At 51.9% G+C, this 27,947-nt stretch overlaps 1 protein-coding gene across 1 annotated transcript in view; it reads right to left on the bottom strand.

The window, feature by feature from the left end:
* rab8b (RAB8B, member RAS oncogene family) overlaps window positions 1-13,529 on the bottom strand; it is a 119,332-nt gene extending 105,803 nt beyond the window's left edge. The window contains exon 1 of the mRNA XM_038784121.1: window positions 13,336-13,529. Coding sequence (XP_038640049.1) covers window positions 13,336-13,510 — 175 coding nt within the window. The 5' untranslated portion in view covers window positions 13,511-13,529. The remainder of the gene's footprint in view (window positions 1-13,335) is intronic.
* Window positions 13,530-27,947: the final 14,418 nt, after the last annotated feature.

Below are 27,947 nucleotides of genomic sequence, written 5' to 3'. Positions count from 1 at the left end.
TCTGGTGTTCAAAATTGTCACAAGTTTTGTGCACGATAAATATCACATTAAAACAATGACGAGAGAGATTTTAAATTGGGGCCTAAAATAGATCTGTGCATTCTAGTCAATTAATGAATGCCCTCCAGCCCCACGTTACTTGAAAATCGCAATTGCTCTTCAATCCTACTCTACATCATAAGATATTGATTTTTTTAAAGAAATATAAAGAACAGATTCCGAGCTCTCCTTTTCCTTCACTTTGCACAAATTAACTCGTTTTAGCTGCTACCAACATGCCTGCACCTCATTGTTTTGCTCGTGTGGAAGCAACAGAAGTGAGTGGTAGGCATTTCGGGGGCAAAGACCAGCACACTCAATGCACCTGCAGCTAATGTAAAACATTAAAAGTTTTGTTGTTTTATTTTACATGAGAGAGTCTCACACTAACCACTTCCTCTGCACCACCTGATTAAACCCATCTTTGAATTTACATTGCAACTGCAGATTTTGTACAAACCACAGCTACTTTGCATGAGCGTGCTTGAGTTAATTGTCAATAGTATCTTAAAACAGATCTGAAGTGTGCAGCCAACGTACATCATATCTATCAAATTCATAGTTCATGATAGTCTAATCAGTACTCCTAATATATATTAAATGGTCCTACAATAAATTGCAGAAGAAACATTGGTAAAATTAACGTACATACATCTTGTATTAACATTTTAGATTAACGACTTCTTAATGCATTCACCATAATCAACATCTGGGCTTCATCCGGACAAACAAATGGACCTTTTTCACTGATCAATTGAACAATTTATGAAAACTTTGTGTGGCTATTTTACAGTATCTATTTTAATTAAAACATATTCACTCTGGTTTTAAACAAGTGCTCTGCTAATCAACACAAAATGTACGTATTTCACATTCGAAAATCAGAAACTATGGTCCACCTCCAATGAGTAATGTCAGCTTTTACATTGAAAAATTCTAATTAACCATTTTAATTGAGAATTGTAAGTAGCAGTGAGATGGGAAACTAGTGTGAAAAAGTTTTGTCAAACCAATTAAATGAAGCAATTTTTAAGACAAATTGTCCACAGGTTTTTGAGACACAAACATTGCAATGAGATTTGCACTGTCCAAAACCAACCTGATCAAAATGGAACTTCTGAATAATACAATTAAATTTATCTTTCAAATGCACTAAGCAATTTGCTTTCCTGATATTTAACATTGACCAAAAAAAACGAAGAGATCCTCAAATTGTACCACAATCTAAACCAAGTAACCCACTCAGAGAATAATTCCTCAACTGAAGCTTTTATCTCAATATCTCGAAACATTACAGTGTTGTCGCACATTTTTTTTCAAAATGTATTTTTGATTCAGGGTATTACTTAATTTCCAGCAAATGTTTCACACTCAGTGCCCTAGTGTGAAATGTGCCCCAGTGAATCTGAACCTGAAGGTTGCACTCCAGAGGCCTGAGCACAGAACCCAGGCTGACACTGAGATCGTCCTGTCAGAGGTTCAATCTCTTGGATGAGGTGTTAAACCAAGAACCAACTTAGAACATAGAACGATACAGCGCAGTACAGGCCCTTCGGCCCTCGATGTTGCACCGACATGGAAAAAATCTAAAGGCCATCTAACCTACACTATGCCCTTATCATCCATATGCTTATCCAATAAATTTTTAAATGCCCTCAATGTTGGCATGTTCACTACTGTTGCAGGTAGGGCATTCCACGGCCTCACCACTCTTTGCGTAAAAAACCCACCTCTGACCTCTGTCCTATATCTATTACCCCTCAATTTAAGGCTATGTCCCCTCGTGCTAGCCACCTCCATCCGCGGGAGAAGGCTCTCGCTGTCCACCCTATCTAACCCTCTGATCATTTTGTATGCCTCTATTAAGTCACCTCTTAACCTTCTTCTCTCTAACGAAAACAACCTCAAGTCCATCAGCCTTTCCTCATAAGATTTTCCCTCCATACCAGGCAACATCCTGGTAAATCTCCTCTGCACCCGTTCCAAAGCTTCCACGTCCTTCCGATAATGAGGCGACCAGAACTGTACGCAATACTCCAAATGCGGCCGTACTAGAGTTTTGTACAACTGTAACATGACCTCATGGCTCCGGAACTCAATCCCTCTACCAATAAAGGCCAACACACCATAGGCCTTCTTCACAACCCTATCAACCTGGGTGGCAACTTTCAGGGATCTATGTACATGGACACCGAGATCCCTCTGCTCATCCACACTACCAAGAATTTTACCATTAGCCAAATATTCCGCATTTCTGTTATTCTTTCCAAAGTGAATCACCTCACACTTCTCCACATTAAACTCCATTTGCCACTTCTCAGCCCAGCTCTGCAGCTTATCTATGTCCCTCTGTAACCTGCAACATCCTTCCGCACTGTCTACAACTCCACCGACTTTAGTGTCGTCTGCAAATTTACTCACCCATCCTTCTGCGCCCTCCTCTAGGTCATTTATAAAAATGACAAACAGCAACGGCCCCAGAACAGATCCTTGTGGCACGCCACTCGTAACTGAACTCCATTCTGAACATTTCCCATCAACTACCACTCTCTGTCTTCTTTCAACTAGCCAATTTCTGATCCACATCTCTAAATCACCCTCAATCCCCAGCCTCCGTATTTTCTGCAATAGACGACCGTGGGGAACCTTATCAAACGCTTTACTGAAATCCATATACACCACATCAACTGCTCTACCCTCGTCTACCTGTTCAGTCACCTTCTCAAAGAACTCGATAAGGTTTGTGAGGCATGACCTACCCTTCACAAAACCATGCTGACTGTCCCTAATCATATTATTCCTATCTAGATGATTATAAATTGTATCTTTTATAATCCTCTCCAAGACTTTACCCACCACAGACGTTAGGCTCACCGGCCTATAGTTACCGGGGTTATCTCTACTCCCCTTCTTGAACAAAGGGACCACATTTGCTATCCTCCAGTCCTCTGGCACTATTCCTGTAGCCAATGATGACCTAAAAATCAAAGCCAAAGGCTCAGCAATCTCTTCCCTGGCTTCCCAGAGAATCCTAGGATAAATCCCATCCGGCCCCGGGGACTTATCTATTTTCACCTTGTCCAGAATGGCCAACACTTCTTCCCTACGCACCTCAATGCCATCTATTCTAATAGCCTGGGTCTCAGCATTCTCCTCCACAATATTATCTTTTTCTTGAGTGAATACTGACGAAAAGTATTCATTTAGTATCTCGCTTATCTCCTCAGCCTCCACACACAACTTCCCACCACTGTCCTTGACTGGCCCTACTCTTACCCTAGTCATTCTTTTATTCCTGACATACCTATAGAAAGCTTTTGGGTTTTCCTTGATCCTACCTGCCAAAGACTTCTCATGTCCCCTCCTTGCTCGTCTCAGCTCTCTCTTTAGATCCTTCCTCGCTTCCTTGTAAATATCAAGCGCCCCAACTGAAACTTCACGCCTCATCTTCACATAGACCTCCTTCTTCCTCTTAACAAGAGATTCCACTTCTTTGGTAAACCACGGTTCCCTCGCTCGACCCCTTCCTCCCTGCCTGACTGGTACGTACTTATCAAGAACATGCAATAGCTGTTCCTTGAACAAGCTCCACATATCCAGTGTGCCCAACCCTTGCAGCCTACTTCTCCAACCAACACATCCTAAGTCATGTCTAATGGCATCATGGCATCATGTCTTCCAATTTAGATCTCAAAAGAACAGCAGGGAAATTTTCTGTCAGCAAGGGGAAGAGAGGTGGATTAAGGAGAGCTTCACAGAGCTGCTGGGGAAAGAGGATGCCCCAGAGGAGTCAAGCACGGAATCTATTTGGCCGAAGCTAAAGAACAAAAAGGCTACAATTATGTTGCTTGGCAATGTCTATAGGCCACCAACATTTGGGAAAGATGTAGAGGAACAAATCTGCAAGGAATTCAGAGAGCTGCAAAAATTCTGGGTAGTTAAATGGGCACTTTAATTATCCTAATATATAATAGGATGGTGGTTGTGTAAAGGGCAGAGAGGGGCAAGAATCCTTACAGTGTGTTCAGAAGAATTTGCAAGAAGAGTATATTCCCAGCTCTATAAGCCTCTCATTTACAAACTTGGTTCAGAATGAGGTCAGCAACTGGATCAAGTATCATTAGGGGAATAGTTAGGGGACAGAGATCATTGTATCAGAAGGTTTAAAATGACAATGGAAAAGGGTGGCACAGTGTTTAGCATTGCTGCCTCACAGCACCAGAGACCCAGGTTCATTGTAGCCATGGGTCACTGAATGTGGAGTTTACGTGTCTCCCCGTGTCTGCGTGGGTTTCCTCTGGGTACTCCGGTTTCCTCCCATAGTCCATACATAGAACACAGAACAGTACAGCACAGAACAGGCCCTTCGGCCCTCGATGTTGTGCCGCGCAATGATCACCCTACTCAAGCCAACGTATCCACCCTATACCGGTAACCCAACAGCCCCCCCCCCCCCCCCCCACCTTATTTTTTTTTAGGACACTAAGGGCAATTTAGCATGGCCAATCCACCTAACCCGCACATCTTTGGACTGTGGGAGGAAACCGGAGCACCCGGAGGAAACCCACGCACATACGGGGAGGACGTGCAGACTCCGCACAGTCAGTGACCCAGCCGGGAACTGAACCTGGGACCCTGGAGCTGTGAAGCATTTATGCTAACCACCTTGCTACCGTGCTGTCCCACAAATGTGCAGGTTAAATGCATTGGTCATGCTAAATTGCCTGTAAGTGTCCAAAGGTTGGGTGGGATTACGAGGGTGGGGCAGGAGGGAGTGGGCCTAAGTAGGGTGCAGACTCAAAGAACAAATAAAATTACAGCACAGGAACATAACCTACGGCCCTCACAGCCTGCGCCAATCCAGATCCTTTATCTAAACCTGTCTCCTATTTTCCAAGGTCTACTTCCCTCTGTTCCCACCCGTTCATATATTTGTCTAGATGCATCTTAAATGCTATCGTGCCCGCCTCTACCACCTCCGCTGGAAAAGCGTTCCAGGCACCCACCACCCTCTGCGTAAAAAACTTTCCACGCACATCTCCCTTAAACATTCTCCCTCTCACCTTGAAATCGTGACCCCTTGTAACTGACACACCCACTCTTGGAAAAAGCTTGTTGCTATCCACCCGTCCATACCTCATAATTTTGTAGACCTCAACCAGGTCCTCCCTCAACCTCCGTCTTTCCAACGAGAACAATTCTAATCTACTCAAGCTTTCTTCATAGCTAGCACCCTCCATACCAGGCAACATCCTGGTGAACCTCCTCTGCACCCTCTCCAAGGCATCCACATCCTTCTGGTAATGTGGCGACCAGAACTGCACGCAGTATTCCAAATGTGGCCGAACCAAAGTCCTATACAACTGTAACATGACCTGCCAACTCTTGTACTCAATACCCCGTCCGATGAAGGCAAGCATGCTGTATGCCTTCTTGACCACTCTATCAACCTGCGTTGCCACCTTCAGGGTACAATGGACCTGAACTCCCAGATCTCTCTGCACATCAATTTTCCCCAAGACCCTTCCATTGACCATATAGTCCGCTCTTGAATTTGATCTTCCAAAATGCATCACCTCGCATTTGCCTGGATTGAACTCCATCTGCCATTTCTCTGCCCAACTCTCCAATCTATCTATATTTTGTTGTATTCTCTGACAGTCCTCCTCGCTATCTGCAACTCCACCAATCTTACTATCATCTGCAAACTTGCTAATCAGACCACCTATACCGTCCTCCAGGTCATTTATGTAGATCACGAACAACAGCGGTCCGAGCACGGATCCCTGTGGAACACCACTAGTCACCCTTCTCCATTTTGAGACGCTATCTTCCACCACTACTCTCTGTCTCCTGTTGCCCAGCTAGTTCTTTATCCATCTAGCTAGTACACCATGAACCCCATACGACTTCACTTTTTCCATCAACCTGCCATGGGAAACCTTATCAAACGCCTTACTAAACATAAGAACACAAGAACTAGGAGCAGGAGTAGGCCATCTGCCTACTCCGCCATTCAATGAGATCATGGCTGATCTTTTGTGTACTCAGCTCCACTTTCCAGCCCGAACACTATAACCCTTAATCCCATTATTCTTCAAAAAACTATCTTTACCTTAAAAACATTTAATGAAGTAGCCTCAACTGCTTCACTGGGCAAGGAATTCCATAGATTCACAACCCTTTGGGTGAAGAAGTTCCTCCTAAACTCAGTCCTAAATCTACTTCCCCTTATTTTGAGGCTATGTCCCCTAGTTCTGCTTTCACCCACCAGTGGAAACAACCTGCCCCCATCTATCCTATCTATTCCTTTCATAATTTTAAATGTTTCTATAAGATCCCCCCTCATCCTTCTAAATTCCAACGAGTACAGTCCCAGTCTTCTCAACCTCTCCTCATAATCCAACCCCTTCAGCTCTGGGATTAACCTAGTGAATCTCCTCTGCACACCCTTCAGTGCCATTACGTCCTTTCTCAAGTAAGGAGACCAAAACTGAACACAATACTCCAGGTGCGGCCTCACTAACACCTTATACAATTGCAACATAACCTCCCTAGTCTTAAACTCCATCCCTCTAGCAATGAAGGACAAAATTCCATTTGCCTTCTTAATCACCTTTGCACATGTAAACCAACTTTCTGTGACTCATGCACTAGCACACCCAGGTCTCTCTGCACAGCAGCATGCTTTAATATTTTATCGTTTAAAAAATAATCCCGTTTGCTGTTATTCCTACCAAAATGGATAACCTCACATTTGTCAACATTGTATTCCATCTGCCAGACCCTAGCCCACTCACTTAACCTATCCAAATCCCTCTGCAGACTTCCAGTATCCTCTGCACTTTTCGCTTTACCACTCATCTTAGTGTCATCTGCAAACTTGGACACACTGCCCTTGGTCCCCAACTCCAAATCATCTATGTAAATTGTGAACAATTGTGGGCCCACTGATCCCTGAGAGACACCACTAGCTACTGATTGCCAACCAGAGAAACCCCCATTAATCCCCACTCTTTGCTTTCTGTTAATTAACCAATCCTCTATCCATGCTACTACTTTACCCTTAATGCCATGCATCTTTATCTTATGCAGATAACTCTGTCACTTCCTCAAAGAATTCTATTAGGTTTGTAAGTCATGACCTTCCCTGCACAAAACCATGCTGCCTATCACTGATAAGTCTATTTTCTTCCAAATGTGAATAGATCCTATCCCTCAGTATCTTCTCCAACAGTTTGCCTACCACTGACATCAAGCTCACAGGTCTATAATTCCCTGGATTATCCCTGGTACCCTTCTTAAACAAAGGGACAACATTAGCAATTCTCCAGTCCTCCGGGACCTCACCCGTGCTCAAGGATGCTGCAAAGATATCTGTTAAGGCCCCAGCTATTTCAACCCTCGCTTCCCTCAGTAACCTGGGGTAGATCCCATCCGGTCCTGGGGACTTGTCCACTTTAATGTCTTTTAGAATACCCAAAACTCCCCCTTCCGTATGACAACTTGACCTAGAGTATTTAAACATCCATCCCTAGCCTCAACATCTGTCTTGTCCCTCTCCTTTGTGAATACCGATTCAAAGTACTCATTAAGAATCTCACTCATTTCCTCTGACTCCACGCATAAATTCCCTCTTTTGTCTTTGAGTGGGCCAATCCTTACTCTAGTTACCCTCTTGCTCCTTACATACGAATAAAAGGCTTTGGGATTTTCCTTAACCCTGTTAGCCAAAGATATTTCATGACCCCTTTTAGCCCTCTTTATTGCGCGTTTGAGATTCGTCCTACTTTCCCCGATATTCCTCCAAAGCTTCATCAGTTTTGAGGTGCCTCGATCCTATGTATGCTTCCTTTTTCATCTTAGCTAGTCTCACAATTCCACCAGTCATCCATGGTTCCCTAATCTTGCCATTTCTATCTTTCATTTTCACAGGGACATGTCTGTCCTGCACTCTAATCAACCTTTCCTTAAAAGACTCCCACATTTCAAATGTGGATTTACCCTTAAACAGCTGCTCCCAACCCACATTCCCTAGCTCCTGCCGAATTTTGTTATACTCTGCCTTTCCCCAATTTAGCACTCTTCCTTTCGGACCACTCTTGTCCTTGTCCATGAGTATTCTAAAACTTACGGAATTGTGATCGCTTTCCCAAAGTAATCACCGACTGAAACATCAACCACCTGGCCGGGATCATTCCCCAATACCAGGTCCAGTATGGCCCCTTCCAGAGTTAGACTATTTACATACTGCTGTAAAAAACTCTCCTGGATGCTCCTTACAAACTCTGCTCTATCTACGCCTCCAACACTACACGAATCCCATTCAATGTTGGGGAAGTTAAAATCTCCTATCACAACCACCCTATTGCTCCTACATTTTTCTATAATCTGTCTGCATATTTGTACCTCTACTTCATGCTCGCTTTTGGGAGGCCTGTAGTAAAGTCCCAACAATGTAACTGCACCCTTCCTATTTCCCAGCTCCACCCATATTGCCTCAGTGCTCGAATCCTCCATCGTGCCCTCCTTAATCACAGCTGTGTTATCATCTCTAACGAGTAATGCAACTCCTCCACCCCTTCTACCTCCCTCTCTATCCCTCCTGAAGCAACTATACCCTGGAATATTCAGTTGCCAGTCCTGCCCTTCCCTCAACCAAGTCTCAGTAATACCAATATCATATTCCAAGGTACTGATCCAAGCCCTAAGTTCATCTGCCTTACCTGCTACACTTCTCGCATTAAAACAAATGCACCTCAGACCACCTGTCCCTTTGCGTTCATCATCTCTTCCCTGTCTACTCTTCCCCTTAGTCACATTGAGTTTATTGTCTCATACCTTACTGGCTTTAGTTGCTGCTTCTTTACTGCCCTCTAACTTCCTAATCTGGTTCCCATCCCCCTTCTGCACCGTAAGGGATTCTATGAATAATTAACTGGGGGAAAGCCAACTTCAATGAGTAAGAATGAAACTGGGCCTAATAAATTGGGAGTCAAAAGTTGGCAGAAAAATCAGTAGCTGATCTGGGCTATCTTCAAAGAAGAGGTGATCCGAGCACAGTCGAAGCATATACCCTCGAAAGGAAAAGGTAGAGCAATCAGAGCCAGAGCTCTCTGGATCCCAAAGGACACAGAAATTAAAATAAAGAAACGGTGTGCTACATATAAATATAAAGTAAAATATGCAATTGAGAACCACGCTGAACATAGAAGGTTCAGAGGGGAAGTGAAAAAGCAAATAAGAGAAGCAAAAAGATACTGGTAACCAACATAAGAGGGAATCCCAAAGGAAGAGTAGGGAGAATTGGAGACCAAAAAAGGAGATTTACACATGAAAGCAGAGGGCATGGCTGAGTTATTAAACAAACACTTTGCATCTGCCTTTACCACGGAAGAGGATGCTACCCTGACCACAGAGAGGAGGTAATCCAGCCACTAGAATGGTTTAAAATGGATATGGAGGTGGTAACGGATAGATTGTATTGAAACGTATAAGGCACCAGGATCCTGTGGATTGCATCCAAGGATACTCAGGGAAGTGAGCGTGGAAATTACAGAGGCAATGATCATATTTTTCCAGCCATCCTTGGACTAGACTATGGCCCGAGGCCCGGAGAATTGCAAATGTTACACCCTTGTTCAAGCCCAGCAATTATAGTTTAACTTCAGTGGGGGTAAATTCAGGACACAATTAATAGTTACATGGACAAATATGGCTTAATTTTTAAAAGCCAGCGAGGGAAGATCATATTTAACTCGCTTGCTGGCTTTTGTTTTGAAGCCAGAAGGGAGTTGCTGAAGAGTGTGATGTATATGACCTTCCAAAAGGCATTTGTTACGGTGCCGCATGACAAACCTGCGGGCAAAGCTCCTAGAATAAAAGAAACGGGAGCAACATGGATAGCAAATTAGCTAATTGAATAGGAAACAGGGAGTGGTGGTTAATGGAGGTTCTTCAGGCAGGAGGAAGGTTTGTAGTAGAGTACACCAGATATAACTGTTGCTTCATTTGCTTTCCCTGATACATACCAACGACCGAGACCTTGGTGCTCAGGCCACAATTTCAAAGTTTGCGAACGATACGGAAATGTTATGAACTGTGGAAGGATAATGTCAAACTTCAAAAGGACAGGTTGGTAAAATCGGCGGACAGGTGGCAGATGAAAGTCCAGTGTGAAAAATGGGATGGGGTTCATTTTCATCGGAAGGTGGAGAAACAATGTAACATAAAGGGGCGCAATTCCTGTGCAGAAGCAGAGTGACCTGGGTGCATGTGCCAGGTTGAGCGCGCAGTTAAAAAAGCATATGGCAGTCTGGGCTTTATTTGTGCAGCATAGAGAAGGCTGTGCAAACACTAGTTCAACCTCAGGTGGAGTACTGTGTCCAGTTCTGGGTGCTGCAAGTTAGGAAGGATGTGAAGGTATTCGAAAGGGTGCAGAAAAGATTCATGAGAAAGGTTCACAAAAAGTGTCTGGAACGCGCTGCCAGGAGAGGTTGTGGAAGTAGACACATTAACTGCGTTCAAAAGGCATCTCGAAAAATACATGGATAGGATGGGTATAGAGGGATCTGGCACTAGGAAGTGCTGAGGGTTTTGGCCAAGGGTGGTATCATGGCTTGAGGCTTGGAGGGCCAAAGGGCCTGTTCCTGTTCTTTGATGAAGAGCTATGAAGATAGATTGGAGAAATTAGGACTATCTTCCTTGGAGAAAAGAAGGTTGAGGAGATTTGGTAGGGGTGCTCAAAATCATGAGGGATCCAGACACAGTTGATGGGAAGGAAACTGTTCCCAGTCATGAAAGGATCGAAAACAGGAGGGCACAAATTTAAAGAAATTAGTAAAAGCGACAAACGGAAAAACACTGTCACCCAACTTTAAGTGGTTACGGTCTGGAATGCACTGCCCGAGTTCATGGTGGAGTTCAAGTGAGGCATTCAAAAGGAAATTTGACATTTATCTAAAAAGGAAGAATGTACAAGGATACAGGAAGAAGGAGAGAGCACACTGAGTGGATTGCTCATTTCAACAACCAATGCAGACATGATGGGTGAATGGCCTCCACCTACGTTGCAATAATTTTCAACATTCCCTACGCTCTAAGAGGCTTTCGGCTCTTCGAGTGTGTACTGACCCTCTGAAACAGCATCCTACCTAAGCCCACACATCCGCCTTATCCACGAAACCCCACATAACCTTTGGACACTTGGGAGCAATTTACCCGTGCCAATCCAGCTAAGCTGCACAAAGATGGACTGTGAAGGAAACTGGAGCACCCGGAGGAAACCCACGCAGACACGGGGAGAACGTGCAAACTCCACAAGCATATCACCCAAGGCCAGAATAGAACCCGGGTCCCCTGGCACTAAGATGCAGCAGTGCTAACCACTATGCTGCCCTTTATTGCGTATCCATGTCCTTACCAACATTTTATCTCGCAAACAAGAAAACATTAATCCGCACTGCTTATGGGACCTTGTTGCATCTCTCTGCTTTGCAGCATCGCCAACACTTCTCTCATTGGGACTGGAGACAAATCAGCCATTGATCTGATTGAACCAAATCCAGTAGGTCCACTCCTGGAGCTTCTGTTGGGATGGGCTGATCCCAGTGGAATGCACTCGATCAAATGAAGACCTGTCTGCAACTGGAAACAGACGCTCTGGCTCTCCCTCCACTGGTGCTGTCAGGCCTACTGACAGCTTCCAGCACTTTAATTTCCTCTCTAAATACAGACTGAGCCTGAGGGTGGGCGCATGGGTTTATACAGTAACTGCAGGGTGGGTGGATAGATTTAAGGGAAGGGAGGCAGGATATTAGTGGGGGTTTAAATGGGGTTTATCACTGTCACAGGTAGGTTTACATTAACACTGCAATAGAACATAGAACATTACAGCACAGAACAGGCCCTTCGGCCCTCGATGCTGTGCCGAGCAATGATCACCCTACTCAAAACCACGTATCCACCCTATACCCATAACCCAACAACCCCCCCCCCTTTAACCTTACTTTTTCGGACACTACGGGCAATTTAGCATGGCCAATCCACCTAACCCGCACATCTTTGGACTGTGGGAGGAAACCGGAACACCCGGAGGAAACCCACGCACACACAGGGAGGACGTGCAGACTCCGCACAGACAGTGACTCAGCCGGGAACCAAACCTGGGACCCTGGAGCTATGAAGCATTTATGCTAACCACCATGCTACCGTGCTGCACGGTAGCCCAGTTTGGGCAGCCCAAAGTGAAAAGCCCCTTGTCGCCACATTCCGCTGCCTGTTTGGATACACAGAGGGAGAATTCAGAAACTCTAATTCACCCAACAGGCACGTCATTCTGGAGAATTTGAGGGGAATTTATGGGGGGGGGGGGGAAGATTTAGGTGGGGATTGAGGGGGATTTACGGGCGGGAGGGGGGGATTTACGGGCGGGAGACGGGGATTTACGGGCGGGAGACGGGGATTTACGGGCGGGAGACGGGGATTTACGGGCGGGAGACGGGGATTTACGGGCGGGAGACGGGGATTTACGGGCGGGAGACGGGGATTTACGGGAGGGAGACGGGGATTTACGGGAGGGAGACGGGGATTTACGGGAGGGAGACGGGGATTTACGGGAGGGAGACGGGGATTTACGGGAGGGAGACGGGGATTACGGGAGGGAGACGGGGATTTACGGGAGGGAGACGGGGATTTACGGGAGGGAGACGGGGATTTACGGGAGGGAGACGGGGATTTACGGGAGGGAGACGGGGATTTACGGGAGGGAGAGGAAGATTAATGGGCGATTGAGGGAGATTTGAGGGGGGATTGAGGGAGATTTGAGGGGGGATTGAGGGAGATTTGAGGGGGGATTGAGGGAGATTTGAGGGGGGATTGAGGGAGATTTGAGGGAGATTTGAGGGGGGATTGAGGGAGATTTGAGGGGGATTTGAAGGGGGATTGAGGGGGATTTGAAGGGGGATTGAGGGGGATTTGAAGGGGGATTGAGGGGGATTTGAGTGGAGGCTTTTTCACCCAGGCAGAAGGTGGTGGGGGGCGGGAACCCTCACCAAACTGAGCCCTGGAAAGGCGGCAGGTCACCCACAACAGGTGCGGGAAATGGGATGGAGAATAGGGAGGAGCAGGGGCGCGATGGGCCGAAGGGCCTCTTTCTGCGCGGAATGTTACTCTCGGCTCATGGAGTCAGGTCGTCTGGGAAGGGAGCAGCAGCCCCGCCGGGACCCCCACCCCCACATCGCCCCGCCGCCGGAAACCCCCCCTCTCCGCCCCGCCGGGACCCCGCCCCGCACTGACCTATGGTGGAGATGAAGGTTGTGTTGAAGGCATCCTCGGAGAAGCGGAACAGGAGGCAGGTTTTGCCGACGCCGCTGTCCCCGATCAGCAGCAGTTTGAAGAGATAATCGTAGGTCTTGGCCATGGCGGCGGGATGTCGCTGCTGCCACCAGGGGAGGGGAGGCGGTCTGCGCATGTGCCACTGGAGGGTCGGGGCATGACGTCCACCCCGGCCCCGCCAGCCGATTGGTCAGCATCTGACGTACCGGAAGCTCCGCTTTACCACAGCATCACGTGGCCCCTGGGAGGTGTCTGGCCTCCCCTCCCCCTTCCCCTCCCCCCTTCCCCCTCTCTCCTTCCCCCTCCCCTCCCCCCTTCCCCCTCCCCTCCCCCCTTCCCCCTCCCCTCCCCCCTTCCCCCTCCCCTCCCCCCTTCCCCCTCCCCTCCCCCCTTCCCCCTCCTCTCCCCTCCCCTCCCCTTTCCCCCTCCCCTCCTCCCCTTTCCCCCTCCCCTCCTCCCCTTTCCCCCTCCCCTCCTCCCCTTTCCCCCTCCCCCCTCCTCCCCTTTCCCCCTTCCCCCCTTCCCTCTCCTCTCCCCCCCCCCTCCCCTCCCCCTCTTTATTTCAATGATAACACCTATACACCGGTAACACTACCATGGTTGAAGGTAGAAATACCAAAACCTCGGCAATAACAATTGAGAGAGGGGTCAAACAAGGAGACCTGCTTTCACCAATTCTATTTAACATCGCATTGGGCCCACTGGTTTGCACCCTGGAGGAGGCCAACTCAGGAGTTGTATTACCCCTGGGAGAGAATTGAGTCAATTGCTCTGCTTTGGCCTTCGCAGATGACATTGCCCTTCTAAGTGACTCGCACGCTGGGATGAATCAAAACCTGAAGATTCTCCGATCATTTGGCTATCAACGTCAAAAAGACAAAAGGCTTCCATTTTACGTATAAATCGAAGACCTTTATATACAATCACCGTGAGAATTGGAGACTCGGGAACGATATTATCACCTACATCCCTCCAGGTGACACCGAAAAATACCTGGGAGCCCGAATAGATCCATGGGCTGGACTGACGGAAGGGGAGTGGTTGGAGAAACTTAAAACCTGGACTGTTGCTTTGCAGGCGGTGGCTCTCCGACCAGCACAGAAAATAGAGGTCTTAAAGACCCATGTCATCCCAAGGATGTACTTCCATTTGCTCCTGTCTGAAGTGTTGCAGAACACAGCCTGCAAACTGGATCAACTAATCAGAAATTCCACGAAGGAGATCCTACACCTTCCACCGCACGTTTCTGATGGGATCCTGTATTCATCAAACAGGAATGGTGGACTCGGCATGCCGAAGCTCGAAGTTTTAATTCCATCTGCGGTCATCCGAAAGCGTGAAGCAATGGAAAAGTCCTCGGATACGATCATTAGAGCATCGTTTCAGTACGGAAACGAAGATAACACCGATACCATTGGTAAATTGCGAATGCTCAAAGTGCTTAAGGAGATTGAGGAATTCTCTCCTAGTACTCAAAATAACAACCAGGACGAGGATACCTCTAATAACAACCAAGATGAGGATAACTCTATGAACATGATTGCTGCTGCATGGCCGGGACTAAGAGCACAAAATCAGGCAGCTGAAAGACCGGTGAACAGATACGCTGTGTGGAGGGAGTGGGAATTCCATGAGTGGAAAAATTTGATGAGCCAAGGAGCTGGAATTTCTTACTATCGCAATGATAAGATTTCTAGCACATGGATCAAACCATTTCGCAAACTAAAATCTCGCCACTTAATAAATAATTTATTGCTCAGAGCAAATTTATACCCCACAAGGACTACCCTATCAAGGGGACGTCCGAATTTCATTAAGATATGCAGAAGATGCGAAGCACCAAGGGAAACACTGTCTCACATTTCTGGTTGTTGCCCTTTCGTGAAAATGGCTAGGATCAAGAGACATAATAAAGTCCTAGACCAATTACGCCTATTTGTTTCAAAATACTGGACGTCTTACCTAGAGCCAAGACTAGTGGCTGGAAACGGAACCCTTTGGAAGCCTGACATCATCTTCCAGAAGGATAATAAAGTTGCCGTGGTAGATGTCACAGTACGCTTTGAAGACGATAACCTGTCGCTCGAAAAGGTGTGGCAGGAAAAGAGACTGACGTACCGACACCTTGGGTCAGAGATTACGAAACTTACTGGAGGCTCTGAACTCAAACACTTTGGCTTTGTGATGGTGCGATGAGTGGCTGGAATTAAATAACACCTTGTTCAAATTCTTCGGCATAGAAAGATACCGGTCATTCGCCCAAATGACAGCACGACTCACCATCTCACTGACGCTGGAACTAATGCGAATATTCAGTGATGGTGGCAGGAATTCCAACATTCAGAGAGGTTTCGTTAACCTCACTGAGCATTAATATTGCTTTGACAATCCCATTTGTCTGAGTCCCGAAAGGTCGGGTGAAGACCGATGGAAGATCTTCTCCCAGGATGTGCGAGATGATTTATCGCTCCTATATATAGTTAGTTTGAGACTGTTGTTAGTAGTTAATACGCGTTCCGTTTCAAAAACCTTTTGTGATCATATGATGACTATTATGTCTGTACATAAAGGGTAGGCGGTCTCCGGACACGTCGCATAACTAACCAGTCTACAGCTCACAATTGGTGGGTGACGATACAACGCTTGTTGACCTGAGGATGAATGATAGACCCACTGATCCACCACACAGCCCTTGGCTGCGGTTTCATACTAGGTGGTAGTACAAACCGTCGACGAGTGACGTAAAGACTCGGACAAGGCACTCATATGAATGTATTTAAATAGCCAAATGCCTCGTCATCTACCTCCCCCCTCTCCTCCTCCCTCCTCCTCCCCTCTCCCCCCTCCCTCCTCTCCCCCCCTCCTCTTCCCCCTCCCTCCTCTCCCCCCTCCCTCCTCTCCCCCCTCCTCTCCCCCTCCCTCCTCTCCCCCCTCCTCCCCTCCACCTCCCCCCTCCTCCCCTCCTCCCCCTCCCCCCCTCCCCCTCCCCCTCCCCCCTCCTCCCCTCCTCCTCCCCTCCCCCCTCCCTCCCCCTCCTCCCCTACCATCCTCCCCCTCCTCCCCTACCATCCTCCCCTTCCCCTCCATTTTCTCCCCTCCCCTCCCCATCCTCCCCCTCCCCTCCCCATCCTCCCCTCCACCTCCCCCCTCCTCCCCTCCCCCTCCCCCCTCCCCCTCCCCCCTCCTCCCCTCCTCCCCCTCCCCCCTCCCCCTCCCCCTCCCCCCTCCTCCCTCCTCCTCCCCTCCCCCCTCCCTCCCCCTCCTCCCCTACCATCCGCCCCCTCCTCCCCTACCATCCTCCCCTTCCCCTCCATTTTCTCCCCTCCCCTCCCCATCCTCCCCCTCCCCTCCCCATCCTCCCCCTCCCCTCCCCATCCTCCCCTCCCCATCCTCCCCCTCCCCTCCCCATCCTCCCCCTCCCCTCCCCATCCTCCCCTCCCCTCCCCATCCTCCCCCTCCCCTCCCCATCCTCCCCCTCCCCTCCCATCCTCCCCCTCTCCTCTCCCCTCTCCTCCCCTCCCCCTCCTTCCCCCTCTCCCCTCCCTCCCCCTCTCCCCTCCTCCCCTTCCCCTCCCCTCTTTCCCCTCCCCTCCTCCCCTTCCCTCCCCTTCCCTCCCCTTCCCCTCCCCTCCTCCCCTTCCCCTCCCCTCCTCCCCTTCCCCTCCCCTCCTCCCCTTCCCCTCCCCTCCTCCCCTTCCCCTCCCCTCCTCCCCTTCCCCTCCCCTCCTCCCCTTCCCCTCCCATCCCCCTCCTCCTCCTTCCCCTCCCCATCCCCCCTCCTCATCCCCCCTCCTCCTTCCCCTCCCCATCCCCCCTCCTCCTTCCCCTCCCCATCCCCCCTCCTCCTCCTTCCCCTCCCCATCCCCCCTCCTCCTCCTTCCCCTCCCCATCCCCCTTCCTCCTCCCCATCCCCATCCCCCCTCCTGCTCCTTCCCCTCCCCATCCCCCTCCTCCTCCTCCTTCCCCTCCCCATCCCTCCTCCTCCTCCTTCCCCTCCCCATCCCCCTCCTCCTCCTCCTTCCCATCCCCTCCTCCTCCTCCTCCTTCCCCTCCCCATCCCCCCTCCTCCTCCTTCCCCTCCCCATCCCCCCTCCTCCTCCTTCCCCTCCCCATCCCCCTCCTCCTCCTTCCCCTCCCCCTCCCCCCTCCTCCTCCTTCCCCTCCCCTCCCCCTCCTCCTTCCCCTCCCCCTCCTCCTTCCCCCTCCCCCTCCTCCTCCCCCTCCCTCCCCCTCCCCCTCCTCCTTCCCCTCCCCCTCCTCCTTCCCCTCCCCTCCTCCTTCCCCCTCTCCCCTCCTCCTTCCCCCTCTCCCCTCCTCCTCCCCCCTCTCCCCCTCCTCCTCCCCCTCTCCCCTCCTCCTCCCCCCTCCTCCTCCCCCTCTCCCCTCCTCCTCCCCCTCTCCCCTCCTCCTCCTCCCTCTCCCCTCCTCCTCCTCCTCCCCCTCCTCCTCCCCCCTCTCCCCTCCTCCTCCCCCCTCCTCCTCCCCCCTCTCCCCTCCTCCTCCCCCCTCTCCCCTCCTCCTCCCCCCTCTCCCCTCCTCCTCCCCCTCTCCCCTCCTCCTCCCCCCCTCTCCCCTCCTCCTCCCCCTCTCCCCTCCTCCTCCCCCCTCTCCCCTCCTCCTCCCCCCTCCTCCTCCCCCCTCTCCCCTCCTCCTCCCCCTCTCCCCTCCTCCTCCCCCCTCCTCCTCCCCCCTCTCCCCTCCCTCCTCCCCCTCTCCCCTCCCCCTCCCCCCCCTCCTCCGCCCCCTCTCCCCCTCCTCCCTCCCCCTCTCCCCTCCTCCTCCCCCCTCTCCCCTCCTCCTCCTCCTCCCCCTCCTCCTCCCCCCTCTCCCCTCCTCCTCCCCCCTCTCCCCTCCTCCTCCCCCTCCTCCCCTCCTCCTCCCCCCTCTCCCCTCCTCCTCCCCCCTCTCCCCCTCCTCCTCCCCCCCTCTCTCCCTCCTCCTCCCCCCTCCCCTCCCCTCCTCCTCCCCCTCTCCCCTCCTCCTCCCCCCCTCTCCCCTCCTCCTCCCCCCTCCTCCTCCCCCCTCTCCCCTCCTCCTCCCCCTCTCCCCTCCTCCTCTCCCCTCTCCCCTCCTCCTCCCCCCTCCTCCTCCCCCTCTCCCCTCCTCCTCCCCCTCTCCCCCTCCCCTCCTCCTCCCCCCTCTCCCCTCCTCCTCCTCCTCCCCCTCCTCCTCCCCCCCTCCCCTCCTCCTCCCCCCTCTCACCCCTCCTCCTCCCCCCTCCTCCCCTCCTCCTCCCCCCTCTCCCCTCCTCCTCCCCCCCCCCTCTCCTCCCCTCCTCCTCCCCCCTCTCCCCTCCTCCTCCCCCCTCTCCCCTCCTCCTCCTCCCCCCTCTCCCCTCCTCCTCCTCCCCCTCCTCCTCCTCCCCCCTCTCCCCCTCCTCCTCCCCCCCTCCTCCTCCCCCCTCCCCCCTCCTCCTCCTCCCCCTCCCCCTCCTCCTCCTCCTTCCCCCTCCCTTCCCCTCCTCCTCCTCCTTCCCCCTCTCCCCCTCCCTCCTCCCTCCTTCCCCCCGCTCCTCCCCATCCTCCCATCCCATCACCCCTCCCCCTTCCCCCTCCTCCCCCCTCCTCCTCCTCCCTCCCCCCTCCTCCCTTCCCCTTCCCCCCTCGTCCCCCTCCCCCTCCTACCCTCTCCTCCCTCTCCCTTCCCCTCCTCCCCCTTCTCCCCTCCCCCTTCTCCCCCTTCTCCCTCCCCCTTCTCCCTCCCCTCCCCCTCCCCCTCCCCCTCCTCCCCTCCCTCCCCTCCCCCCTCCTCCCCTCCCCCCTCCTCCCCTCCCCCTCCCCCTCCTCCCCTCCCCCTCCCCCCCTCCTCCCCTCCACCCTCCCCCCTCCTCCCCTCCCCCTCCACCTCACCCCTCTCCCCTCCTCCCTCCCCCTCTCCCCCTCCTCCCTCCCCCTTCTCCCCTCCTCCCTCCCCCTCCTCCCTCCCCCTCTCCCCCCCTCCCTCCCCCTTGGCTCCCCTCCTCCCTCCCCCTTCTCCCCTCCTCTCCCTCCCCCTTCTCCCCTCCTCCCTCCCCCTTCTCCCCTCCTCCCTCCCCCTACTCCCTCCCCCTCTCTCCCTCCCCTCACCCCTTCTCCCCTCCCCCTTCTCCCCTCTCCCCCCCACCCTTCTCCCCTTCTCCCCCCCCCCTTCTCCCCCCTCCCCCCTCCCCCCTCCCCCCTCCCCCTTCTTCCCCTCCCCCTCCCCCCTTCTCCCCTCCCCCCCTTCTCCCCTCCCCCTTCCCCCTCCCCCTCCCCTTCTCCTCTCCCCTCCCCTTCTTCCCTCCCCCCCTCCCCCTTCTCTCCCCTCCCCCTCCCCCTTCTCCCCCTCCCCCTTCTCCCCTCCCCCCCTCCCCCTTCTCCCCTCCCCCTCCCCCTTCTCCCCTCCCCCCTCCCCCTTCTCCCCTCCCCCCTCCCCCTTCTCCCCTCCCCCCCCCCTTCTCCCTCCCCCCCTCCCCCTTCTCCCCTCCCCCTCCCCCTTCCTCCCCCTCCCCCCTCCCCCTTCTCCCCTCCCCTTCTCCCCTCCCCCTTCTCCCCTCCCCCTCCCCCTTCTCCCCCGTCCCCCTTCTCCCCTCCCCTCCCCCTTCTCCCCTCCCCCCCTCCCCTTCTCCCTCCCCCCTCCCCTTCTCCCCTCCCCCTCCCCCTTCTCCCCTCCCCCCTCCCCCTTCTCCCCTCCCCCCTCCCCCTTCTCCCCTCCCCCTCCCCCTTCTCCCCTCCCCCTTCTCCCCCCCCTTCTCCCCCTCCCTTCCCCATCCCCCCCCCCCTTCCCCCTCCTCCCCATCCCCCCTCCCCTTCCCCATCCTCCCCATCCCCCTCCTCCCCCATCCCCCCTCCTCCCCTCCCCCCCCTCCCCCCATCCCCCCTCCTCCCCATCCCCCCTCCTCCCCATCCCCCCCCCTTCCCCCTCCCCTTCCCCCTCCTCCCCATCCCCTCCTCCTCCTCTCCCCCTTCCCCCTCCTCCCCATCCCCCTCCTCCCCATCCCCCTCCTCCCCATCCCCCTCCTCCCCATCCCCCTTCCCCCTCCTCCCCCATCCCCCTCCTCCCCATCCCCCTTCCCCCTCCTCCTTCCCCCCCTCCCCTTCCCCCTCCCCCTCTCCCCCATCCCCCCTCCCCCCCTCTCTCTCCCCATCCCTCCTCTCCCCTCCCATCCCCCTCCCTCCCCATCCCCCCTCTCCTCCCCCCCCCTCTCCGCCCCTCCCCCCTCCTCCCCATCCCCCCCTCGTCCTCCCCATCCCCCCCTCTCCTCCCCTCCCCTCCCCTGCCCTCTCCCTCCCCTGCCCTCCCATCCCTGCTCTCCTCCCCCCATCTCCCATCCCCCTCTCCTCCCCTCCCCCCGCCTCCTCCACCCCCTCCCTCCCCGCTCCTCCTCCCCCTCCCTCCCCGCTCCTCCTCCCCCCCCCTCCCCGCTCCTCCTCCCCCTCCCTCCCCGCTCCTCCTCCCCTCCCTCCCCGCTCCTCCTCCCCCTCCCTCCCCGCTCCTCCTCCCCCTCCCTCCCCGCTCCTCCTCCCCCTCCCTCCCCGCTCCTCCTCCCCCTCCCTCCCCGCTCCTCCTCCCCCTCCCTCCCCGCTCCTCCTCCCCCTCCCTCCCCGCTCCTCCTCCCCCTCTCTCCCCGCTCCTCCTCCCCCTCCTCCCCCGCTCCTCCTCCCCATCCCCCCTCTCCTCCCCTCCCCACTCTCCTCCCCATCCCCCTCTCCTTCCTCCCTCCCCCTCTTCCTTCCCTCCTCCCCCTCCCAACCCAAGGTCACTGTCCGAAAGGTCGGGTGAAGACCGATGGAAGATCTTCTCCCAGGATGTGCGAGACGATCTATCGATCCTATTGTATATAGTTAGTTCGTGACTGTTAGTAGTTAATACACGTTCCGTTTCAAAAACCTTTTGTGATCATATGATGACTGTTATGTCTGTACATAAAGGGTAGACGGTCTCCGGACACGTCGTTATAACTAACCAGTCTACAGCTCACAATTGGTGGGTGACGATGCAACGCTTGTGGCAGATGGCAGCCTCGACCACTTTCTCAGGGTTACCTTCGGCGTCACCAATGGAGTCTTGGTCTTCCAACGAGAAATGGACCGAACGGTTGACCAGTACGGGCTGCGGGCCATGTTCCTGTACTTAGATAATGTCATCATCTGCGGCCATGACCAGCAGGACCATGACGAAAACTTCCTCCACACCGCTAAACTCCTGAACCTCACCTACAGTAAGGAAAAATACGTTTTCCGCACAACCCGCCTAGCCATCCTTGGCTACGTTGTGGAAAACGGGGTCCTAGGGCCCGACCTCGACCGCATACGCCCCCTCATGGAACTCCCCCACTGCCCCAAGGCCCTGAAGAGATGCCTGGGGTTCTTCTCCTACTATGCCCAGTGGGTCCCCAATTATGCGGACAAGGCCCGGCCGCCTACTAAATCCACCATTTTTCCCCTGACGGCTGAGGCCCGCCTGGCCTTCAACTGCATCAAGGCAGATATTGCCAAAGCCGCGATGCACGCTGTGGACGAGTCCATTCCATTCCAGGTGGAAAGCGATGCGTCGGACTTTGCTCTGGCCACAACCCTCAACCAGGCGGGCAGGCCAGTGGCTTTCTTCTCCCATACCCTCCAGAGCTCTGAAATCCGACACTCCTCCGTCGAAAAGGAAGCCCAAGCCATTGTAGAATCTGTGCGACATTGGAGGCATTACCCTGGCCAGCAGGCAATTCACTCTCCTCACTGCCTTCATGTTCAATAACACACAGCGGGGCAAGATCAAGAACGACAAGATTCTGAGGTGGAGGATCGAGTTCTCCACCTGCAACTACGATATCTTGTATCAACCTGGGAAGCTCAATGAGCCCCCAGATGCCCTATCCATGTGCCAGCGCACAAGTAGACCGTCTCCGGGCCCTCCACAATGACCTCTGTCAGGGGGTCACCTGTTTTTTTCACTTTATTAAGGCTTGCAACCTGCCTTACTCCATTGAGGAGGTCAGGTCCGTGACCAGGGGCTGCCAGGTCGGGGCGGAGTGCAAACCGCACTTCTATCGGCCAGAAGAGTGCACCTGGTAAAGGCCTCTCGCCTCTTTGAGCGCCTCAGCCTCGACGACTGTAACGTGTACTTCCTCAACATAGTTTTTTTTTTAAATTTAGAGTACCCAATTATTTTTTCCAATTAAGGGGCAATTTAGCCTGGCCAATTCACCTACCCTGCACATCTTTGGTTTGTGAGGGCGAAAGCCACGCAGACACGGGGAGAATGTGCAAACTCCACACAGACAGTGACCCAGGGCCGGGATTCGAACCCGGGTCCTCAGCGCCGTAGGCAGCAATGCTAACCACTGTGCCACCATGCTGCCCCCTTCCTCAACATAGTTGATGTATACTCAAGATTCCCCTTTGCCATCCCATGCCCTGACATGACCTCTGCCACCTTCATCAATGCCCTGCACAGTCTTTTCACCTTGTTCGGGGTCCCCACCTACATCCATAGCGATCGGGGTTCCTCCTTCATGAGTGATGAGCTGCGTCAGTACCTGCTTAGCAAGGGCATCGCCTTCAGCAGGACAACCAGCTACAACCCCCGGGGAAACGGACAGGTAGAGAGGGAAACGTGACGGTCTGGAAGGCCATCCTCCTGACCCTACAGTCTCCCGCTGGCAGGAGGTCCTTCCCGATGCGGTCCACTCCATCCGGTCACTCCTGTGGACTGCCACCAACGAGACCCCGCACGAACGTATGTTTGCCTTCCCTAGCTGACAGTCCCGTCCTCCTCCAGAAGCATGCGAGGAGCCATAAATCAGACCCCCTCGTCAAAAAGGTCATGCCAATCCACAATATGCCTACGTGGAACATCATGACAGGCGACAGGACACAGTCTCCCTCCGGGATTTGGCACCTGCAGGTTCCCCAGCGACCATCACCCCCACCCCCGACCCTACACCGTGTTCCCCCGCCTCTGCCCACTACCTCAAGAACTGGCATCCGCAGGCCCACCGGCGACCATCACCACCACCCCCGCCCATACACCGCCCCCCCCCCCCCCCTCCAGTGACTCAACAACGGGGTGACGAAGAGGAAAACACCCTCCCGGACGCGTGGGTCTCAACACCGGTGCCCACACCAGGACTGAGGCGATCACGGCGGAATGTCAAGGCCCCGACAGAATTGATCTTTAAGTCCACTTCACCCCCGCTGGACTCTGTTTTTAACAGGGGGTGAATGTAGTAAACCACTGTAATGTATAATACGTGGATTTTGGTAAATGGCCACTGTATTATAGATAATGTGGTAAACCACTGCCCGATGGTTCCGCCTCTCCTCGGGCCCGGTATAAAGGTGGCTGGTCTCCGCCTGCGATCCAGTTCAGGATCTGAGGCCAAGAGGCTTTCAGTTTAGTCTGTTAAAGCCTCAGTTACGTTCACCACTCGTCGTGTATTCATTGATAGCACATCGGTACTCTAAAAAAATTTTAAAATAAGAAATGCAAGGAATCACCTTGTGGTGGAGGCGTATGGGACCCTAACAGTAACCACATAGTAGGAAGGCATGTGAGAGCTTGTCAGAAAGGAAAATGAAAAAATGAAATGAAAATCAGTTATTGTCACAAGTCGGCTTCAAATGAAGTTACTGTGAAAAGCCCCTAGTCACCACATTCTGGCGCCTGTTCGGTGAGGCTGGTACAGGAATTGAACCCACGCTGCTGATCTGCTTGGTCTGCTTTCAAAGCCAGCTATTTAGCCCTGTGTTAAACCAGCCCCTGGTACAGCAATAATCCTGGGGGATTTCCAACTCAGCTTCCAGTTCCCTAACAAAAGCACTGTGGTTAACACTGCTGCCTCTGAGTACAGGGACCTGGATTCGATCCACGCCTTGAGTGACTATCTGTGCGGAGTTTGCACGTTCTCCCCGTGCCTGTGTGGGTTTCTTCCGGGTGCTCCAATTCCCTCCCACAGTCCAAAGATGTGCAGGTTAGGTGGATTGGCTGTGCGAAATTGCCCCTTAGTGTCCAGGGGTGTGCAAGTTGAGTTGCGGGAATAGTACAGGTGTGGGCAGGGGGGTGGACATGGGTAGGACGCTCTTTCGGAGGGTCAGTGCAGACTCGATGGGCCGCATGGCTGCCTTCTGCATTGTAGGGATTTTATGATTCTATACTGAGGTTTTTTTCCTGGAAGTCTGATGTCACAGCCAGAAATCCATGCTTAGCCCCTGCCCATTCTCCCTCCAAACTCCAACCTTCCCCACAGTTTCCCAGATCTGAATTCTTGTTTTTTTCTGTCCAGTTAGTGATTGAAACGAAAATCTAGTGCAGACAACGTATTGAACGCTGTACATTTCATCAGACCAGGGGAAGAAATACAGTCAGATTCCCCAGCATTAGCCCCCGTGCTTTCCTGATATACATATATCTGTGCTGTACTGTTCTATGTTCTATGTTCTATATTAATGACATATACTCAAATGTCCTAAATTTCAAAATGTGTGGATGACATAAAATTTTATCTTCTAATGTGTCAGGACGATAGTGATAAAGTTCAGAAAGACATATTGGCAGATGAAATTTGATGCAGAGAAGTGTGAAATGTAACAATTTGGTCGAAAGAATGAGGAAAAGCAATATAAAGTGAAGGGTGCAATTCAAAATAGGGTTTTGGAGCGGAGCAACCTGGGGGAACATGCAGCATTCTTGGCTCTATAAGTAGTGGCATAGAATACAAAAGGAAACAAATTCCATTAGTGTTAGGGAAGCCAGACCAAGGACCCAACAGTGGCTAAAATACTAGACCAGAATTGCAACTTTTAAAAATTATTTTTAAGACTGCGGAAGGACTGATTCGTTCCAGGAGTGATTGCAAAAAAAACTTTATTCTAACAAAAGAAAATCATTATTTAAACTTTTAAACTTCGAACCGAAGAAGAACAGCTTACACGTATTGTTTAACCCTAATGCATGGTTTCATTAAACAGTGTAGCCATCTGGGATGGCCACTTACAACCAGGAACAGGGAAGGTCGCAAAGCATAGCTGGAAAAATGGACAATGTGAGATTCTGGCCGGCTCAGAGCCTGAAATGTATATTTGCGAGTGAGGAATCCAGAAGGTATCGAAACTCCCACCAAATAGCATTTTGATGGCCCATCTCCGCCAGACAAAGGACTGATACTTGAATGACCGGTACAGTCCCAGACATTTTGGCGCCACTCCCTGCACTAGGGAAGCGTAAACAACAGGGTCAATGATCGCTTGGGACATGCCCAGCCATCAAGGCACCCGCCCCTTTATTGGTTTGAATCAAACACAGTGATCAGGAATCGCCCAATTAGTGGCGTCCAAACTGAAGGGCTGCCCAAAAGAGCGCGAAAATCCCCAAGAATAAAAAGAGAGTCCACTATGTGTTTGGCCTCTCTTGGACCTGGCGCTCCGGCAACGTCCACCTCCAATTGCAGCAACACCAGAAGCAACTTCAAGTTCAACGCCCGCTACCAGACGGATGGGCCCAGCTGAGCAGCAGTTACTTCTACAGACCTGATAGACCCAGATTCGAACAACGGCCACTGCTCCTCTGACCTAAGCCGGGTGCCTGAAGTTAAGTACAGGTTGTCTTAGTCGATAGGTGTAGTTAACTAGTAGTGTTTATGTTGCATGACTAGTTGTGTGTGTAAATAAAGTACCCTTGACCTTGAACTAACTAACTGGTGATGTGGAGATGCCGGCGTTGGACTGGGGTGAGCACAGTAAGAAAGTAACTAACTGGTGTTTGCCTCTTTGATCGATAGCCGGTTGAACCTTGTGGTGGTATCATTTGATACCTGGCAACTCTGAGCAATACAATATAGGTACGTAGAGCAAGGAGGGCAACCTCACTGACTGTACGTAAAATGAACATACAGCTCTCAACTCCACTTACACAGTACGGCAAAAATGACACTTGCATGACAGAACATATTCCTGCTGGTGGTGAAGCTCTGTCAGACCTGTCCAAAAGCCTGTCTCTGTGGAAGCTTTTTTTCATGGCCTCTCCTGATTGTTTTCCAAATCCTTCTGCCCCCACCAATTCGGACAGGACTTTTTTTAACTCTCTGAGCTCCGCCTATCCCCTCAAAGATGGTTCTATCCAGATGTGTCTCGACTTGAACTTATCATCGCTATCTGGACTTTTGATTACATGCTGCCGAACACACAAGAACAGGGCCATGCTATGAACTAACCTCCAAAAAAGCCATCAGACTCTGTAATGAGCCAATAGCTGGTCAGCCAAGAGTGTCCTGGAGGACAATGGATCTTGAGTGAATCACCCCAGCTAAACAGGGATATTCTGTTATCCACATGAACAAGTTTTTGTCTGAAAGGGACAATGTACCAGGGGCTGGTTTAGCTCACTGAGCTAAATCACTGGCTTTTCAAGCAGGCCAGCAGCACGGTTCGATTCCCGTACCAGCCTCCCCGGACAGGCACCGGAATGTGGCGACTAGGGGCTTTTCACAGTAACTTCATTGAAGCCTACTTGTGACAATAAGCGATTTTCATTTTGATTTCATTCATGTAACTCAGGCCAGGTGTATGAGTATACCTCTGACTCAGTGCTAGAGTTTTATCCTCAGGCTGTTAACCCCTAAATTTCTCACTACATCTTCGATCCAATTTTCTAACATCTCTCAGTCGTCACAATAGACCTTTATTAAGCATTGGTTTGCCTCAAATGAAGTATTGTGTCTCGTTCTGGGCACTACATTTTTGGAAACTTGTGCAGGCATCGGAAAAGATTTGCGACAATGCTTCCAAGGATAAAGAGCTTCAGTTACATAGATAGATGAGAGAAGTTGGGGCTGTTCTCTTTGGAGAAAAGATTAAAATGAAATTTAATAGAGGTGTTCAAAATAATGAAGGATCTAGATAGAGCAGAGGGGGGGAGGGGGGGGGGGGGAAGTGTTCCTGTTGGCCGAAGGATCGAAAACCAGAGGACGATAATTTAAGGTGATTGGCATCAGAGGCAACAGAAGGAAAAGGTTTTTCCGCAGCGTGTGGTTGGGGATTTGAATTCACTACCCAGGATTGATGTGGACTGTACCTTTCGAAAGAGAATTGGACAGTTATTTGAGGATAAACAAAATGCAGGACTATGGGAAAAAAAACACAGATCAGAACTAGATGAGTTATACTTGCAGATGGATCAAAAATAATAATGCCAAAATAAAAGAAAGAATAAATAAGGGAATAAACAGGAAAGATCTTTACACAGCCATTAAGGAGGTTTAGACTGAAGCTAGACTTTGTTTCAGCCTGGAATTCTGCTTTGGTGTTGACAGACTGGATTTTAGCAGCAATCTTCCCTGAGAATCCAGGAATGTAACACTAAAACTTTATTCTAATCTTTATTAGTGTCACAAGTAGGCTGACATTAACACTGCAATGACGTGAAAAGCCCATAGTCGCCACATTCCAGTGCCTGTTCGGGTCACAGAGGGAGAATTCAGAATGTTCAATTCATCTAACAGCACGTCTTTCAGGACTTGCGGGAGGAAACCGGAGCACCCGGAGGAAACCCACGCAGACACAGGGAGAACGTGCAGACTCCCCACAGACAGTGAGCCAAGCCGGGAATCGAACCCGGGTCCCTGG

The sequence above is a fragment of the Scyliorhinus canicula genome, chromosome 24 (genome assembly GCF_902713615.1).
Source record: "Scyliorhinus canicula chromosome 24, sScyCan1.1, whole genome shotgun sequence".
Lineage (NCBI taxonomy): Eukaryota > Metazoa > Chordata > Chondrichthyes > Carcharhiniformes > Scyliorhinidae > Scyliorhinus > Scyliorhinus canicula.
This window is presented reverse-complemented; position numbering and strand designations above follow the sequence as displayed.